We start from the raw sequence: 18,629 nt of genomic DNA, 5'->3' as shown, positions 1-18,629 counted from the left end.
TACTAAAAAAAAAATTAGAAAAAATTAGCCGGGCATGGTGGCACATACCTGTATTTCCAGCTACAAGGGAGGCCTGAGGCAGGAGGATTGCTTGAGCCCAGGAGTTTGAGGTTGCTGTGAGCTAGGCTGACCCCACAGCACTCTAGCCTGGGCAACAGAGTGAGATTCCCTCTCAAAAAAAAAAAAAAAAAAGAGACAAAATTTATTTATTACAGTTATGGAGGCTGAGAAATCCAAGGTTGAGGGGCCGCATCTAGTAAGGACCTCTTGCTAGTAGGGACTTTCTACAGAGTCCTGAAGCAGCACAGGCTATCACATGGAGAGGGGCTGTGGGTGCTAATGTGCTAGCTCAGTGTTAGGTTTGCTCCAGGTGGGAACCCGAGAAGTATGTCTAGGGCAGAATGTGGCTAATACGAAACTTGGGCTGCTAACACAATAGCTGCAGGATCTGGAGCGTCCCGGGCTTCGCGGCTCTGGCAGCCGCACTGCTTCCCACGCGCTCCCTGCTGCAGACGGAGCTGTCCCTCCCAGCTCTCCCGATCAGGACGGGAGCAGAAGGACGACGCCTGGGGCAGAGGGTCTAGGAGTTGGTCGTTGGAAGAAGCTTTGGCTGCAAACAGCTGCTCTGCCCGCTGTCCTCTGCCGCCGCAGCAGGGAGCGACTCTTCACCTGCCAGTTTGGCCCAGAAACAACCGAACAGGCAGGGGGCAGGGGGCAGGGGGCAGGGGGCAGGGGTCGGCTGTCCCCGTTTATAAAACCCTCACTAAACCCCTTCCGTGCTGACTTCTTCTCGGACTCAGCCCACCCACGCCCCGCCCGGGTGAGTACCCAGCCGCGTTTCTCCCACGCAGCCTGTGTGACACGTGTCCTGTGGCCCATTCACCTGTCACTGGGGTCTCTCTTCCTCTTCTTCTAAAGCCACCAGTTCCCCTTCCTTGACAACCCACTAATCCATCAGCTCAGCAGCACAGTGACATGAGGGGTGGCACCGGTCACGAGGGCAGAGCCGGCGACCCAACCCCTCGCGAAGGCCCCACCTCTCCACACCACGCGGGGGACGGGGTTCGCAGGAGTTTTGAAGGGGACATTCAAACCATAGCAGAGGGTAACTGGATTCAGTGTTGGTGTGATTTCCATGTGATTTACAGTCTTTCAGGTCTTCTTCTGGTATCTGTAAGAGCACCAGAAAAGACTCTTTAAAATCTCTGAAATCTCACTCCGAGCTCACCTTCAGCTGGCTGCAGCAGGCCCATCTTTTCTCAGGGCAAACAGACAATTTCAAGGGGGTGTCAGAGGGGAAGATTTGGATAGAATTGATTAACCCCAACTACTAGATGTACTTTTTCTGACTAGCAACATTTCAGGGCAGCATTGTCAATATTTTCCCCCCAACTTTCTGGATATGATGATGCACGGACATCTTAAAAAACCTTTCTGTCTGGGGAGAGACTGCCCCTCTGGGGCTAGCCAATGCCTAAGAGATGGCAAAGTGCCCAGCCAGGAGCATGCATTGATTTGCAAACTAGTCAATCCAGACCCAAACCTCCCCTATCCGGCCTGTATACCCCCAGGAAGCAATATTCCTCTGCCTCAATCATCCCAGGGTCAGATGCCAGGGAACTAAGGACCACCCCTGTAGCCCAGAGCCCACAGAAATCATTCAGACTAGCCAATCGTAAACGTCCTCCTGCCCTGACTTGACTCTTTCCTAGGAACCCCCATACAGACAGTGATATAAACCCTCCCCTTGCTCCTGACTTCTGCCTCCTGGTGTCTTTCCCATGTGGCCCTGCATGGCATGCTGTGCCTCCTGTCTCTAGGATCTGTGAGTGCAATAAACGTCGTCTTTTCCTGAGACTCTCCTCCGTCTTCTCCTGTAGCCGCACCTCCCTGAGTGTCACATAAAAAAGTACAAAAGCCAGGCACGGTGGTGTGTGCCTAGTACCCAGCTCCTCGGGAGGCTGAGGCGAGAGTATTGCTTGAGGCCAGGAGTGTGAGGACTCGGTGTGCTGTGAGCACCTCTGACTAGCCGCCAGACTCCAGTGTGGTGGACACAGGAAGACTCTTAAAAAACAAACAAACATACAAACAAACAAAAACACAAAACAGCAGATATCCCAGCCCCTCCATATTTTCACAAGGTATAGCAAGACCAGTATATCACAGGCTAGTGTAGCCACAATAGGTGAGGGAAAAAGAGTGGTTCCCCTGCCATTTGGTTGTGTGATTAGAACATGGCCCTTCGTCTTGTAGAGGCTACCAGCCTACCTGTGACATTCTTGGCCGTAGCCAACATGTGTCAGGTGGGCCTCTTGTTCTTCCCACTCGTATTTAATACATATTCCTGAAGAATCTGCTTTCCCATCCCTTATTAAGAGAATTTGGCATCTTCTCACAGGGAATTTCCAAGATGTCAATGTACTCTGGTGATTACCAGGGCTGTCCGAAAAGTATTCTGCCATTGAATACTATTTTTCATATTACATGGCTGGACAGCCTTCATATATAACATTGATAATCATGGTACCCTGACTGTAGGCTATGTTTTCAAGAGAGGACAAAGCCCCCGATTGGTATTTGATAGTTAAAACAGCAGGTAAGGATGAACCCCTGGGCTTTGCTGTTTTTTTTTTTTTTTTTTTGAGACAGAGTCTCACTCTGTTGCCCGAGCTAAAGTGCCATGGCATCAGCTTAGCTCACAGCAACCTCAAACTCCTGGGCTAAAGCAATCCTCCTGCCTCAGCCTCCCGAGTAGCTGGGACTACAGGCACACACCACCATGCCCGGCTAATTTTTTCCATATATTTTCAGTTGGCCAATTAATTACTTTCTATTTTTAGTAGAGATGGGGTCTCGCTCTTGCTCAGGCTGGTTTGAAACTCCTGACCTTGAGCGATCCACCCGCCTTGGCCTCCCAGAGTGCTAGGATTACAGGCGAGTCACCATGCCTGGCCGGGCTTTGCTCTTGATGAGCTTCCAATCCTACTAACCAGCCCACAGATGCTGGGCTGTCGGTGCTCTGCTGGGTGCCCTAGATGTGGGCAGGGGTGCCGGAGGCTACTGGTGGTCCAGTGGTCCTATCAATACTCCCTTTCCTCTGGCCAGTCTGTCTTAGGCAAGTTTTCTAACCTGTAGCCTTGTTGCATGGAACACTGGTGGGCATTGGCCATCACTATTAAGACAAAACATTATCAATATTTGTTGCTAATAGAAAAAATGTCTGGCCTTGTTTGATGGAATTGGGAAAGGGCTATGATTATCACCAATGCCCTACATAACGCTGCAAGCAGAGTGCTGCATCTGGTCCAAACTTTGATTTTGGCAGAGGACAGGAAACCATCTCACAAGAGGAGTGACTTGGATGAGATCTCCACAGGCTTGGGCTCTCACCTTCTCTTCCATTTGTCATGGTATGATTTAGGACAGACAACGGACCTTCCCACCACTGGCCTCGATTTGTTTGTTCTTCCTAGCTGGGGCAAGAGTTGGGGAGATAGAGGATACCAGAAAATGCCAAAGGTTGGGTTAAAGCAGTGATGTGACCAAGAATGCAACCTACCTCCAGTGAAGGAGAAACAGTCACTTCCTCTCTGCTTCGGGGAGGGGCCAGATCAGGTGACTAGAACTGTCCAGGCCTAAAGGTCTCATAGGACACCTGCTCTCCACCTGTCAGCTATGCTCCACATTACCTTTTCAATGAGAAGTCTATCACGAATATTAATTCTGTGAGTTCTTATTATGCACCTGTGGGTTTGTGGGAATGATGCCAAGGGATCAGGGGAACAAAGAGGGAGGATGCTTCTCAGGTGTGGGGGCTCAGCCTGGATGGCAAGGGGGAGACACAGCTCCAGTTGGCCTGCCAGCCTGGTGAGAAGGGGAGAGAGGAAAGGGACCCAGTGTGCCAGCTGTTTTCAGCTGAGGCCAAAAGCATCAATGAGGGAGACAGAGACCAACTTGGCCCAGCTCCCCCGCACTGGGGCGAGGTTGTCAGGCTGGAGGGCCTTTCCTCAGAGCAAGTCAGCCACCTGCTCCTTCTGCATGGGGTGAACCTGGGATTTGAGCTGCATTACCCAGGAGGGTTTCCAAATCCAGAGGAAATGTGACTTCCCAATGACAGAGGTGACTTTGTTGGCTTTGGATCAGTGGTGGTGGGGTGCTTCCTGACATTATCTGGTGGGGACTCCAGAGACAGCCTCCTGTGGCTCCAGTTCCATTACATTCCCTCTGTCACTATCTCATTTAGGATCTGGTTTTACATGTAAGATGCACTGGTAAGTATAGCAGTTGTTCCTCTTAGACAAATGTCTGAGGCAGGAGGGGTAAATATAACCTTCCACGGCCTTGGAGCTGCTGGTGGAATGAATCCTCAGGCCAGGCAAGTGCACGCAAGTGGGTGGGGGGTAGATGTGCACAGAGTCTGCCTTCTAGTTGGAATTTCCCCCTCCCTTGGCAGTAAAGATCTGATTTCCCCTTTTTCCAGGCAGATCAACGCAAGAGACAAACTATTTAGAAACTAAAAGCCTCAATAGTTTATTTCTTGTTTAAAGTATGGCCAAATGGTTTTATTGCATTTACTGCTCCTGGACATGTAGACGCATCTACACAGAAACAGTAATCGTACTTATAAAATTTTTTAACTTTCTTATTGAGTTCGGGGCAAAGGCTTCTTGATGTGAAAATTATGTGGCTGACAAGAGCACCAGGCACCTTGCATTCATTTACCCAGGCTTCCTGCCCATGGTGGGATCTGATGTACAGAAGTACAAAATACCTACCTGGGTGTGGCTTTCAGATTCAGCCACTGCTATGTTACAGCCTTGGTGCCTCCTCATTGCTGGCCCAGGTTGACACAACCAGTCTTCCAGGAACAGTAAGACCACATTTTTGATTGCTTGAGGTTTCACTACCAAAGGTCTCCCGCAGTCCAGAACTCCACTTTAAAGACTTAAGATCATCCGTGCAGAGGATACCAGCCCTGAGTGCAGACGCGTGGGGCCGAATCTGCCTTCAGTGGAACCGTGAGCAGCTAACTGGTTGTAATGACTTATGCGAATCGGTAATGACAGCACACTGAAGGGTTAACTGGAGTTGTCGGTTGAATTGTGTACCCCTAAAATTCCAATGTTGAAGCCCCGATCCCTAGTACTTGAGAATATGACTTTATTTGGAAACAGCCACTGCAGATGCAGATGTAGATGAGGTTATACTGGAGTAGGTAGGGTGGGCCCTAATCCAATATGACTGGTGTCTTTATGCAAAAGGGAAATTTGGAAACAGACCAGCCACGGTGAGAGCACCATGTAACAATGAAGGCAGAGATTGGGCGATGTTTGTACACACCAAGGAACACCAACAATTGCCAAGAAAGCACCCGAAGCTAGGACATAGAGTAGGTTCTACCTCAGGGCCCTCAGAAGGAACAAACTCTGCTGACACCTTGTCCTGGGACTTGTTGCCTCCAAAACTACGGAACAATTCATTTCTGTCATTCTAAGCCACGTGGTGTTTGGTACCTTCTTACAACATCCCTAGGAAACTAACACAATGGGTACTCCAAGTGTCTACAGAGTAGGAAGTCATGGAAGATTCTGTTCAGGGCTTGGCTCACCCAGACAGAACCCTTCATTAGGAGCTGGGCTCCATATTCCTAGACAGGACAGAGTGGGAGGAGGGATTTAAGTGCCTTTTAAACGATGACAACTCCATTTCCATCCCACAAGCATTCGCCAAGGGCCGTCAGGGTACAGAGACAAGAGACGTTTTAGGGAGGGTGTGCAACATAATTTAAACCCAAGCTCTGCCTTCCATGAGCTCCTGCTCCTGCACCACCGGCCGCCAAGGCAAATCAAAAGGCATGACAAGCTTCCCAACCTCAAGGAGCTCTGGGGCTTCCCACCATGGACTCCAGCCCAAAAGGGCCACCTGATAATCTCGGGGTCTGCGCAGTGCTCCTCGCCCGGGGGCCTGGTGGCCAGGGACCTGGGCTCAGACTTCTGTGCCCCGGCATGGCTATTGTGCTTGGCACTGCTCCCCACTGCGCCTACACGTCCTCCTGCCCATCACCCTGCAGCAGCCGCTCTCACCTTCAGAATCCCAGGCCGTGTTTGGCAGGGTAGGACGGGAAGGAGTGTGCTGAGGGTTGGCTGGTGACCAACGGGTTGCTGCCACAGGGGTGATGCAGTCCACTCGTGGAGCTTTGAGAGCATTTGGCAGGTGTCCCTAAGACCCGACACACCTGGCACGCTGAAGCTGGTAGTGACACACCTCCCTGTTTTTTGGCACAGCAGAAACAAAACCGACTGTCTAGTGGCCATGCTCTCGTCACCTGTGGGGAGGGAGGGGACTACCATGGCACCACACGAAAGCTGGACACTACCTGAGAGCAAAGGGCAGGAGGAGGTGTGCCCTCTGCCTGGGGAGGCGCGGCGGGAGGGCGACCAGGGAAGCACCTGCCCAGAGGGCCGCGCCAGGCGCGCGCTCAGTAGGAGTTCAGGGCCTGCTTGGACCGGCGTTTCATGTGCAGGCGCTCGTGGCGGAGGAGGTCGCAGTTCTGCTTGAAGCTTTTGACGCAGTACCGGCACTGAAAGGGCCGGGCTTTGTCCTTCGGGTGCAAGCGTCTGCGGTGCCGGAGCAGGTGGTCGTGCCGCGGGAACGCCTTCCCGCAGTCGCAGCACTGGAAGCTCGGCTTGGCCTCGCCCTTTCCCGGCGGGCGATCCTCACCGGCCTCCGAGGGCCCCTGTTCCCTCTTCTGCACCTGCTCGAGTCCGTCCGGCGGCAGGTGTATCCGCCGATGCGACAGCAGGTGGGAGTTGAGGCGGAAGCTCTTCCCGCAGGCGCCACACCGGTAAGGCTTCTGGGCCTCGTGGGTCTCCAGGTGCCCGTCCAGGTCCTCGCTGTCACTGAACAGCTCCCCGCACACCGAGCACTCGTGCGGCTTCTCCCGCTCCCGGCGGCTCCGCAGGTGCCGGATGAAGTTGACTCTCCAGCGGAAGATCTTCCCGCAGTTCGGGCACACGTAGGACTTCCTGGAGGAGGCCTGCGCTTCGGGCCCCGGCTCGGCGCTGCCCCGGCGCGGGGCGGGGCTCCCGCGCTCTTCAGGGCAGTACGGGCTGTGCCGGGAGTCCTCGTCCCCAGAGCTGGACAGGACAATCTCGATGGTCACCTCCTCCTCCAGGCTGTGCTGCAGGGATGGTGGGTCGCCTCCAGCTACAGGAAAGCACGGTGCAGGTTAGTGGCCCTCCACCCGGCCCTTAGGAATCTGACCCAGGAAGGTTCCGCACGGAGTCCGGAAACCCACGCTTTTGCGACGCTCCTTGGTGACCAGGGCTGGACGTTCAGCCAGTCCTGCAGGGGCCACTGCTGCAGCCCGAGAGAAGGAATTCTTAGCATGGGCCATGTTGTGTCCAAAGCAGCCTGGGGCCTCTTTATCCTCTTGCTCCCTCTTCCTGGCCATTCCTCCCTAAGCCCCACCCGGATCCTTTTATTCCCTAGCCACTGAGAACCACCTCCCCCGCCCCTCAAGCCCTAAGAGTCTGTATTTGTCTGTGTAAATCTTTGACCACTTACACATTATTTATTGCCCCCTTACTTAGCCAGGTATAGGGAAAAACTCTATCGGGATATGTTAAAGTACTTGGGAGAGAGGGAGATGCTACATTCTATACATGGAGTTCTAGGAAGGTGCCAGCTACCATGCTCTGCACACTTAAATGCTCCAGGGACTCTGCCAGACTTCCCACATGCACAGCCCCATTTGCTCCTGGATATTATTATTATACCACATTAGACACACAAACAAACTGAGGGGATCTGCCTCAGGGAGGAGGGCTGCAGTGGTACTCAAGCCCTGCTGGGATGACATTAAGGCTGCTGCTGCCCAGGGTCACTGAGTGCCCCAGCATCTCCCCCTCTCAGTGTCACTGCACATCTGAGGCCCTCAGTGCTGATGGGTAGAGATGCTTCAGAATTTCTAACCAAGGCTGAAGCGGGCTCAGTGGATCCCCAGTCTGTGATGGTGGAAGGCGGTACCATGGGAGGCGTGAACAGGCAGCAGGGAGTCCAGCCTGAGGTCCTGACCTGTGGCCCATGACACTGGTGGCCTGTCTCCTCACTTTCATGAAATGTGGAACTCAGGTCTAGACCCTGGGGTGGGTAGGAAGGAGATGGGCCCTCCCAGATGTTAGTAAAAACATGGTTGGTCTTTGGTCTGGACTTACTGACTGGAGGGGGAGGGCGCTGGCAGGTTAGAGCAGCTTTGGGCAGGTGCAGCTGGACAGACAGAAGCAGGGCAGGAAAACCCAGAAGCTACAGAGAGCAGGAGAGAGGATGGGCAGTGGCAGAACCTGTGGGGGCATTTGTCCATTGGTCAGAAGGCAAAGGAGTGGGGTCAGGGAGAAGGTGAGACTGTGGAGCAGGCCAGGAGCCTGCTGAAAACCCATGCAGTGTCAGAGAGAAATCACCAGATGAGGCAGAGTGTGTTTCATGCTCATCTGTCCTCCTGGTTTTCTAGTTGCAGAGGCCTCGTTCCAGCCAGACGGCTTCTCTGAGCTTGGGTCACTTCATCTGTAAGGTGAGCATGTCACTGGCAGCCCATCGTTCCAGGTTGTTGGTGGGGTAACTGAGGTCCTGCGTGTGACGTACTCTGTGGGCCCCATAGGGTGGACAAGCTAACTTAACTAACTTTCATCAGCTGTCGATGAGAAGACACCCGACCAGCAATTCGCCTCTGTTAACTGTTAATGGATGTTGGTGGAGAAGGAAAAACAGTGCTCTGGTAGGCTGCTAAGACCTGGTCTGTTAACTGTGTGAGGAGCTGGAATTACAACAGCAGACAGGGCACGCTATGGGCTGAACTGAGCTGGCCTGAAAATTCCTCTGTCAAGTCCTAACCCCTAGTACCTCAGAATGGACTGTTTTTGGAGATGGGGTCTCCAAAGGGGGGAAGGGGGAAATGGGCATTTATTGAAATCTTAAAATCTGTACCCCCATAATATGCCGGAAAAAAAAAAAAAAAAAAAAAAAAGAGGCAGTCAAGTTAAAATGAGGTCATATGAGTGGGCCCTAATCCAGTAGGAGTGGTGTCCTTATAGGAAGAGGAAATTTGATGCAGACCCAGAGGAAAGACCATGTGAGAACACAGTAAGCAGCGGGCTATCTATAAGCCAAAGGAAAGGCTTCAGAAGAAACCAACTCTGCTGACAACTCAGTCTTGGACTTGTAGACTCCAGAATTGTGAAAAAATAAATTTCTATTGTTTAAGCCATGCAGTCCATGCTACCTTGTTCTGGTAGTATTGGTAGACTAGTACAGACTTTGGCACCAGGAAGTGGGGAGCAGCTGTAACAAATAACAAAAAATGTAGGTGTGATTTTAGAACTAGGAAATGGGTAAAGGCTAGAAGAGTTTTGAGGTCCATGTTAAAAAAGAAAAGCCTTGAAGAAATGGTTGGTAGACACATGGACATTAAAGGTATGTCTAGGCCGGGCCTGGTGGCTCATGCCTGTAATCCTAGCACTCTTGAAGACTGAGTCGGGCAGATTGCTCGAGGTCAGGAGTTCGAAACCAGCCTGAGCAAGAGCGAGACCCCCGTCTCTATTATAAATAGAAAGAAATTAATTGGCTAACTAATATATATAGAAAAAATTAGCCGGGCATGGTGGCGCATGCCTGTAGTCCCAGCTACTCGGGAGGCTGAGGCAGGAGGATTGCTTGAGCCCAGGAGTTTGAGGCTGCTGTGAGCTAGGCTGACGCCACAGCACTCACTCTAGCCTTGGCAACAAAGTGAGACTCTGTCTCAAAAAAAAAAAAAAAAAGGTATGTCTGGTGAGAGCTCAGGCAGAAATGAGGAATATGTTATTGGACACTGGAAGAAAGGAGATCTTTGTTATAAAGTGGCAAAGAACTTGGCCAAACTGTATTCTGGTGTTTTATGGAAAGCAGAAATTGTAAGTAATGAATTTGCATATCTAGCTGAGGAGTTTTCTAAACAAAGTGCTGAGGCATTGCCTAGTTTCTCCTTGCTGCTTATAGTAAAATATAATAGGAGAGAGATAAATAAGGAAATCTTATGTAAAAAAGAACCAGGACATCAAGATTTGGAAAATTCTCAGCTTCTCCATATTGCAGAAACAAAGTGTATTCTGGAAAGAACACCAAGAGCATGACTGGAAAATCATTTGCTGAAGAGATAATGTGTACAACTCACGGATCCAATCAACCATCTCAGGAGCAGGCAGGAATACAGACAGGGTTATCCAGGAACAATCTAGGGAAGACTCCAGTCTGATGGCTTGGCTCCCGTGAACTGCACAGGAGGGCAAGGTTTTGAGAATTTTATACTAGCAGAAGCACTGCCAACTTGGACTGAAGGGAACAGAGATGGAATGAAATGAAGGAATGCTGTTGGACTTCCGGGATTTCACAGAACGGGCCAGTGGAGCTATCTGGCTGCGAACACGTATTATCCTTTGAGAAAAAGGAAGAATGATCCCAAAGGCAGCTCAGGGGTTTCAGGGCTGCCATTGCCATCACCGGTCAAGGGGGCACAGGCCAGGGGGTGGAGGCATCACCTTCTGACTTCCAAAGTCAGGGCTGCCACCCTGGTGGGCCTGGAAGGTGGTAACCTGGAGGACAAAACTGAGCCGAAGACTGTTCTTCCAAGGGAATTTGCCCTGCCGTAGGTTCTAGACTTGCTTGGGACCCATCACCCTTTCTTCTCTCCAGTTTCTCCATTTTGGAATTGGGTGGGGTGTTACCAAATTGACTGTCAGGATAATGTTAGGAAAGACAGGAAAGAGTTATTGATCCAAATGCCAAAACATATTAAATCACTTAATTTTTTATAGTAACTCTACAAGGCAGCTATAACCATTATCTTTGTTTTACAGATAAGAAATTTAAAGCAGAGAAATGAAGTTGCCCAAGATTTCAGAAGAACTGAGCCCAATGTGGGTGGAGGGCCAGAGCCTGTGGCCACAGGGTAGCAGGCAGCCAGGCTGCTGTGAGTGCCCACGGGGCGGGGTGGGCTAGTCTGTAGTGGGTGGAGTGGTAAAGGCCTGTGCCTAGGCCGTAGCTGACACCTCAAGAAGGGCAGTCTGTGGGCTGGAGATAAATGGTTTCCTGTGAGCTGGAGGGGTAGAGAAAAAAGCAGGAAGGATAGGAAGCTAGATGTGAAAAACCAAAATAATAAAGGCATTATTAAAAAAAGCATAGAATAGTCTTATAAAGTTAGGATGGGGAGGCTTTCATAAGCAAGACATAAAACCAAAAAGATGATGAATAAATGTATTTACATTTTAAAAATATAAAAAAACCACTTTTATATGCTACAAGAGCAAGACACATAAAGTTTTTTTTTTTTTTTTTTTTGAGACAGAGTCTCGCTTTGTTGCCCAGGCTAGAGTGAGTGCTGTGGTGTCAGCCTAGCTCACAGCAACCTCAAACTCCTGGGCTCAAGCAATCCTTCTGCCTCAGCCTCCCGAGTAGCTGGGACTACAGGCATGCGCCACCATGCCCGGCTAATTTTTTTTTTTCCTATATATATTAGTTGGCCAATTAATTTTATTTCTATTTATAGTAGAGATGGGGTCTCGCTCTTGCTCAGGGTGGTTTCGAACTCCTGACCTCAAGCAATCCGCCTGCCTCGGCCTCCCAGAGTGCTAGGATTACAGGCGTGAGCCACCGCGCCCGGCCATAAAGTTTTTAAAAATCGGAGAAACTACGTGTAAAGACATAAGAGGAAACAGATTCACACCCATGATTTTCAGTTTCCATGAATCCACAGAAAAAGCCAAGTATGGTTCGGTCACATGCAGTAAAGACGTGGTGTGGAGCCTGGCAGACTGAGTCTGGACCCTTGCCCGCCACCCATGGCCTGTGTGCACTGTGAGCACTGGAGCCGGGCGAGTGACTTCAGCTTTTGGGGCCTCGGTGCCCAGCTGCTGAGAGGTGCCGTCGCGGCACCCGTGTCAGAAGGTGCCGTGAGGACACGATGCACACAATCAGGCAGCACTTTGTGCTGGTGCAGAGCTCGGGGCATAAAGAGAGCTTCACCATGTGGCTGGGGGCTGGTCCCACGGCAGTGGGTTATCAGAACTTATAGAACCCCTCATTGCTAAATTTGATTGGCTTTAAAAAAAAAGAAAAACAAAAACACCCCCCCCCAAAAAATGTGAGTGGAAAAATGCAAAAGAGAAAAAAAGGACAAATGAATATTAAATAGGCAATTCACAGAGAAAACACAATAAACAAAAAATAAATATTCCGCCTCAGTGGCAGACACAGTAACGTTTTCATCTGATCGGCACAAACTGAGCAGTTTGGGCGAGTCCTGTGTGAACGTGGATAGGGAGAGGCAGACGCTCGCTGGCTAGCGCCGGGCATGGGCTGGCAGGACAGGCCTTCGGAGGGTGAGCTGGCAGGAGCTGCCAAGTAAAAATGGTGCCTGCTCTTTGAAATCTATCATCTCTGCCCCTTCTCAGGTAGCAACCTTGGCTTCCCGCCACTGGAGCAGATCCTGTGTCAGGGCTCAGTAACAGGAGAACGGAGTTGAAACCCCCCTGTGTTAATGACATCCATCGACCTTCTGAAAGTACTCGGACAGGGCTGAGGGACATGCCACAAGCAGAGAGAGGCTAGAGAAGATTCCAAATGCACTGCAAACAGTAAGCCTGCATCCAACGGAGAGTGGGCCTCTCAGGCTCTTTAGAAAACCAGGGGTGGACATCCATGCTTGTGGGGAGGGGTCTCATCCTTTCAGATCTACCGCACCGTAAAAGCCCCTTTGTACACAACAGTGGGCTGAGCACAAATGGGTACATGCCCTGCACGGAGCTAGGTAAAAATGACACAAATCTTATCTTCAAAAGCATCACAGGTAAAAGAGATAATGTGTGTAAGTCAGTCTCCATAGCTGCAGAAAACCACAATGACACAGTGGGTTCAAGTAAGAATCAGAGAGTTGGGTTTGGTATTTAGAAGAATGCCTGAAACTGAGGATGTTATAAACAGCAACAATTTATAGTCTTTGCCTCTGGAGGTGGTGACTTTTACCAAGATGACTCAACGACGATACTGTGGCTATTTCCCTGAGGGCAGTAATGGAACACACACTTTCCAGAAGTTCCTTGCAGCTCTGGCATTCCAGAAACCTGCTGTTTAATTCCAGGACTCTGTTGCAGGATTCTGGCCATCCATGCTCGGGGAAGAAATGCACTCTCTACAATAGTGCTGCCTCAGCCCACCCAGGAAGGCAAGGAGGGAGAATGTGGGATTGGGAGTCAGCTGGAGAAAGACCCCAGCACAATAGAACCAGAGCAATAGTTGATAATGTCACAGGCAGGGTCAGCGGGGATCTCTGAGTTTAGCTCCTAAATGTACCCTGCCCCACCACTGCCACTACGCACACACCCTGCCCCACCACTGCCACTACGCACACACCCTGCCCCACCACTGCCACTACGCGCACACCCTGCACACCACAGACACACACCACCCTGCCCCACGTGCACTGTGCTGCACGTGGGGCCACACAGCACCACCCCTCCCCCACCACGCAGACACACCGCCTGTGAGTGTCCACACAGGCACACACGGCCCCACACGCCCCAGACCCTTCCTTACCTGGGCAGGTGCTTTGAGCCAGCAACGTCTGCTGGCAGGTCTGGAACTCTGGCACCTGCAGCTCGTCTTGTTTCCTTCTTTCTTCCACCTGGAAGGGCTGGAGACTTGGAAAGTCTGTCCAGAGGAGAAAACAGAAACGTTGATTTGTCTTGCACCGACAGCGCTATCTGGGGGAGATATCTGAAGGGATGCCAGGTTGTGATCCCAGGGTGGTCTTGAGCTTTCTCCTGGGGCCTGGCACAGGGTGGGCACTTAATAAGTGTTTGCGGAGTGTGAACTCGAAGGCAAAACGGGCCAGGTCCATGAACTCGGGTTCTGAAGCTAGACAGATCGATTCAGATCCTGGTTCTGCTCCATCTAACTCTGTGGCCAGAGACACATGACTGCCCCAAGCCAGAGGCTACTTCCACTGACTGTGGCAGGTTTTTCAGATGCCACTACAGGCAGATGCTCCACAGTGTGCCTGTGCAGACCCTATGGGGCAGAGATGGGACGGAAGCTACCACGCCCCACTGAGGCTTCTGGGTTCTTGTTCCTGCTGCGTATGGTGCACCAGGACCTCGTCTGCTCCGTGCCAGCTCCAGCTCCCAAAGGGGAAGGAGGTGCGGGCTGCTGCCAATTCTGTACACAGCTATTTTCCCCTGAAGGAGCAGATGCTTCAAAGCACCAAGGCATGGAGGTTACAAGTTCTGTTGACACAGAAAGCCTGGAAGAGGACTGGGAACTGCCACTGCTGAGCCCCAGCACCCCCCATGCTTCCGTGTCCTCATGCAGCCCTGTATAAGGCTGGGTGGAGGACTGACAGGTGAGGCACCTGAAGGGACTGTGCTCAGTGCCGGGCTGAGACACTTCCTCTCCACCCAGGCTTGTCCTGGGTGTCTGACTCTTAGAGGAGTCACTAGATCATTAGCACAAACCAGGTGTTACTTATAGCAGAGGAGAAAGAAATCCCTATTATTTCCTAGTCCCCGGTAGAGGGGGCACAATCCCCACGCCTGGCAAAACTAAGATCTTCCTGAATCTTTCTGAGAGAAGTCAGGGACAAGGCAAGACATGCAAGACAAAGACAAAAAGCAGCTAGGGGGACGGGGGGGAGGCACCTGGGGGCTGCAGAGAGAGGCCAGGGAATAGACCTGCCTCTCTGGCTGGCAGCAATCTTTCCCCCATTCTTCCACCCAGTTCTGGAATCACTACTCACCCAAGTAGGAGGCCTGGGGCGCTTCTTTCCCCAGAAGGTCCTGCAACTCTGAAACCCGTGGCTCATTCTCCTCTCCCTGGGAGAGATCTGGCGGGGCAGCTGGGTCATCTGTTCACAAAAACGGTAAAATATGTTTATCAGTGATCTGCTCCTGCCAGCACCCAGAGCAGGCCCAAAAGAGAGAAGGTGGAGGGATGCCAACAGGTCATGGCCTGTCACGTGTAAAGTGGAAGTTAAAAGAGAGGATAAGACAAATATAGGAGAAAAGCGAACGCATGTTATATCTGGTTCTGTGTGACAAACAGCCAGGTGAGCCCGATCCACATGTGGTAAGACGGCAAATCACGGTCAACTGGACGAGCTGCCCACAGGGCTGCTATGTGCAGAGGACCTCCCACCAACGATGGGGTGAGCAGAGGGATCTGATGTAGCTCCAAGTTCCCTGATTTTTTCCCCCTATTTTTAGTAGAGACAGGTCTTGCTCTTGCTTAGGCTGGTCCCAAACTCCTGAGCTCAAGTGATCCTCCTGCCTCAGCTTCCAAGGGTGTTGGGATTACAGGTGTGAGCCACCGCGCCAGGCCCCAGTTCCCTGATCTTATGGCAAGAGGTTGACTCTTGCTCAGAGTGAGAACCCCAAGTTCCCTGGTTGGGGGTGGGGAGGGTAAGTCTTACTCGGAGGCACTGAGACTCTGCAGTCCTCTTCAATGATGAACTCTCCATAGAAGCCAGTCTGGGCAGGGTCTAGGAGGGACCAGTCCTCTTCAGAGAAGCACAAGATCATGTCCTTGAATGGAGAAGCCCGATTCTGAAAGCACAGGAGAAGACGGGTGCTCAGTGCAAGGGCGAGGCAGTGCTAGTCTATTCAGGCTGCTACACACAGCACAGACTGGGTGGCTTATAAACAGCAGAAATTTATTTCTCACAGTTCTGGAGGCTGGAAGTCCAAGATCAAGGCAGATTGGGTGTTTGGTGAGAGCCTGCTTCTTGGCTCAAAGACAACTGTCTTTTCATTATGTCCTCATGTGGTAGAAGGGGCCAGGGAGCTTTCTGGGGCCTCTTTATAAGCACACTAATTCCATCATGAGGGCTCTGCCCATGAGACCTAATCACTGAGTGGGGCAAAGGCAATACAGAAACCTAAACATTTGTACTCCCACAACATGCTGAAATGAAAAGCAAATAAATAATTTAAATAAATTTTTTTAGGCCGGGCATGGTGGCTCACGCCTGTAATCCTAGCTCTCTGGGAGGCCGAGGAGGGCGGATTGCTCAAGGTCAGGAGTTTGAAACCAGCCTGAGCAAGAGTGAGACCCCGTCTCTACTATAAATAGAAATAAATTAATTGGCCAAGTAATATATAAAGAAAAAATAAGCCGGGCATGGTGGCATATGCCTGTAGTCCCAGCTACTCAAGGAGGCTGAGGCAGGAGGATTGCTTGAGCCCAGGAGTTTGAGGTTGCTGTGAGCTAGGCTGACGCCACGGCACTCACTCTAGCCTGGGCAACAAAGTGAGACTGTCTCAAAAAAAAAAAATTTTTTTTTAAAAGACCTAATGATTTCCCAAAGATCCTACCTCCTAATACCAGCACACTGGCGCTTAGGATTTCAACATATGAATTTTTGGGGAGACAAAAACATTCAGCCCATATCATCCTACCTTTAGCCACCCCCAAATTCATATCCTTCTTCCATGTAAAACACATCTATTCCATCCCAAGAGCCAAAAAAGTTTTAACTCATCCCAGCATCAACTCAAAAGTCTTAAGTCTAATGTCTCATCAAAGTATTATCTGAATCAGATATGGGTGAGACTCAAGGTATGAGTCTGGCTAAGACAAACTGCTCTGTAGCTGTGAACTTGTGAAATTGGTCACAAAAAGGAAAACATAAAAGAAAAATTTTCTGAAGTGGCCTGAGATGGCGACAGTTTGGACTTAGGGTAATAAAAACGAGGCCTATTAACAGAAGTCGAGCTCTCACTTGCAAGGCTGGGATTTGTCAAATATTTCACTGACTTGACTGATTACAATTTTGCCTATCAGAGGAAGCACTAAGGCAGGACGGAATTAATCATCCCTCTCCAGACCTTAAGATGCCTACATACTAGTTAATGTTTTACCCTATATAGGTTAGCCACATATTTGCTTTGTCTTATGTATAAAGTCATTTAGCGCCAATCAGAATTGTAAGAATGTCACCTCTGCTTCACTCTCCCCTTCTCTCTTTCTATGAACAGAAGGTAAAATTGCTGAGCCTCACCCAGCCTGCTCCGGGATGCATTCTCAGTTTGCGCTGAGTCTAAGTCTCTGGGTTTTAATCCTCACACTTGGCTCAGAATAAAACTAACTTTGATCTCTTTACGTCTATAGTGACTATTATTATTATTATTTTTTGAGACAGAGTCTCACTTTGTTGCCCAGGCTAGAGTGAGTGCCATGGCGTCAGCCTAGCTCACAGCAACCTCAAACTCCTGGGCTCAAGTGATCCTGCTGCCTCAGCCTCCCGAGTAGCTGGGACTACAGGCATGTGCCACCAGGCCCGGCTAATTTTTTATATATATATGTGTGTATATATATATATATATTAGTTGGCCAATTAATTTCTTTCTATTTTTATAGTAGATATGGGGTCTCGCTCAGGCTGGTTTTGAACTCCTGACCTTGAGCAATCTGCCTGCCTCGGCCTCCCAGAGTGCTAGGATTACAGGTGTGAGCCACCATGCCCGGCCTGTGACTATTATTTTGAATTCTGGTTTATATGTTCTTCCAACACACAATGGTGGCACAGGCATAGGATAGTAAACCTTCCCATTTCAAAAGGGAGAAATAGAAAACAGGTCTTAAGTAAGCCTGACACCTACAGGGCAACCATTAAACCCTAAGACTTAAGGATAATCCTCTTCGGCCTAAAGCTCTGCCCTCCGGGCCTTCTGTGTCAGAGGTCCCACCTTCCAGGTGGAACAGGAGTTGGGTGGCTCTGCTCCTGGCTTTGGGTGTCCCCATACTTTAGGTGGTTCTGCATGGTGGCCCCACCTCTGTGCCTCTTTCAGAGGTCCAAGGCTCCCTTGGGCTGGAATTGCACTGATGACTATACCAGTCTGGGGGTGCAGGGGTGGCTGAAAGGGGACCCTTGGCTGTGGCCCCATGCTTGCTGGAGATCTTGCACTCTAGACCTGTGATGGGAGGAACAGTCTTGATGATTTCTGAATTGTCTTGGGAGTACTTGTCTTAGACAGTAGCTCCTAGCCTCAGTTTCGATTTCCTAATCAGATGATCATTCCGCTTCACCTCTTATGTTCGTTCCTCAACAGGCTCTCTCAACCTTTTTAACATAGACACAGTTCCAGATCTTTAAGTTGTGCTTCCCTTTTGGGGGACAATTCCATCTTTTTTTTTTTTTTTTGAGACAGAGTCTCGCTTTGTTGCCTAGGCTAGAGTGAGTGCCGTGGCATCAGCCTAGCTCACAGCAACCTCAGACTCCTGGGCTCAAGCGATCCTCCTGCCTCAGCCTCCCGAGTAGCTGGGACTACAGGCATGCGCCACCATGCCCGGCTAATTTTTTCTATATATATTAGTTGGCCAATTTCTTTCTATTTATAGTAGAGACGGGGTCTCGCTCTTGCTCAGGCTGGTTTCGAAGACAATTTCATCTTTAAATCATTTCTCTCTTTTCACATTTTACAAGCTGCAAACTTGCTTGGATATTTCCATAGCCAAATATCCAATTTCACTGCTTGCAAGTTCTACCTTCCTCAAACACTAGGGCATAAACACAATTCAGCCAAGTTCTTTGCCAATGTATAACAAGAACG

At 50.4% G+C, this 18,629-nt stretch overlaps 1 protein-coding gene across 2 annotated transcripts in view; it reads right to left on the bottom strand.

Moving 5' to 3' along the window:
• Nucleotides 1-4,505: 4,505 nt before the first annotated feature.
• The window catches only part of ZNF496 (zinc finger protein 496), a 44,855-nt gene continuing 30,731 nt past the window's right edge, over nucleotides 4,506-18,629 (bottom strand). For both annotated transcript variants that reach the window (XM_012752016.3, XM_076009272.1), the window contains 4 exons: nucleotides 15,491-15,623; nucleotides 14,819-14,926; nucleotides 13,621-13,734; nucleotides 4,506-7,206 (listed from right to left, as the gene is read on the bottom strand). In XM_012752016.3, the coding sequence (XP_012607470.2) occupies nucleotides 6,479-7,206; nucleotides 13,621-13,734; nucleotides 14,819-14,926; nucleotides 15,491-15,623 (1,083 nt within the window). In that variant the 3' untranslated portion in view covers nucleotides 4,506-6,478. The remainder of the gene's footprint in view (nucleotides 7,207-13,620; nucleotides 13,735-14,818; nucleotides 14,927-15,490; nucleotides 15,624-18,629) is intronic.

The sequence above is a fragment of the Microcebus murinus genome, chromosome 13 (assembly GCF_040939455.1).
Source record: "Microcebus murinus isolate Inina chromosome 13, M.murinus_Inina_mat1.0, whole genome shotgun sequence".
NCBI classification, from domain to species: Eukaryota; Metazoa; Chordata; class Mammalia; order Primates; family Cheirogaleidae; genus Microcebus; species Microcebus murinus.
Note: the sequence above shows the minus strand (reverse complement) of the source record. Positions and strands in the feature narration are given on the sequence as shown.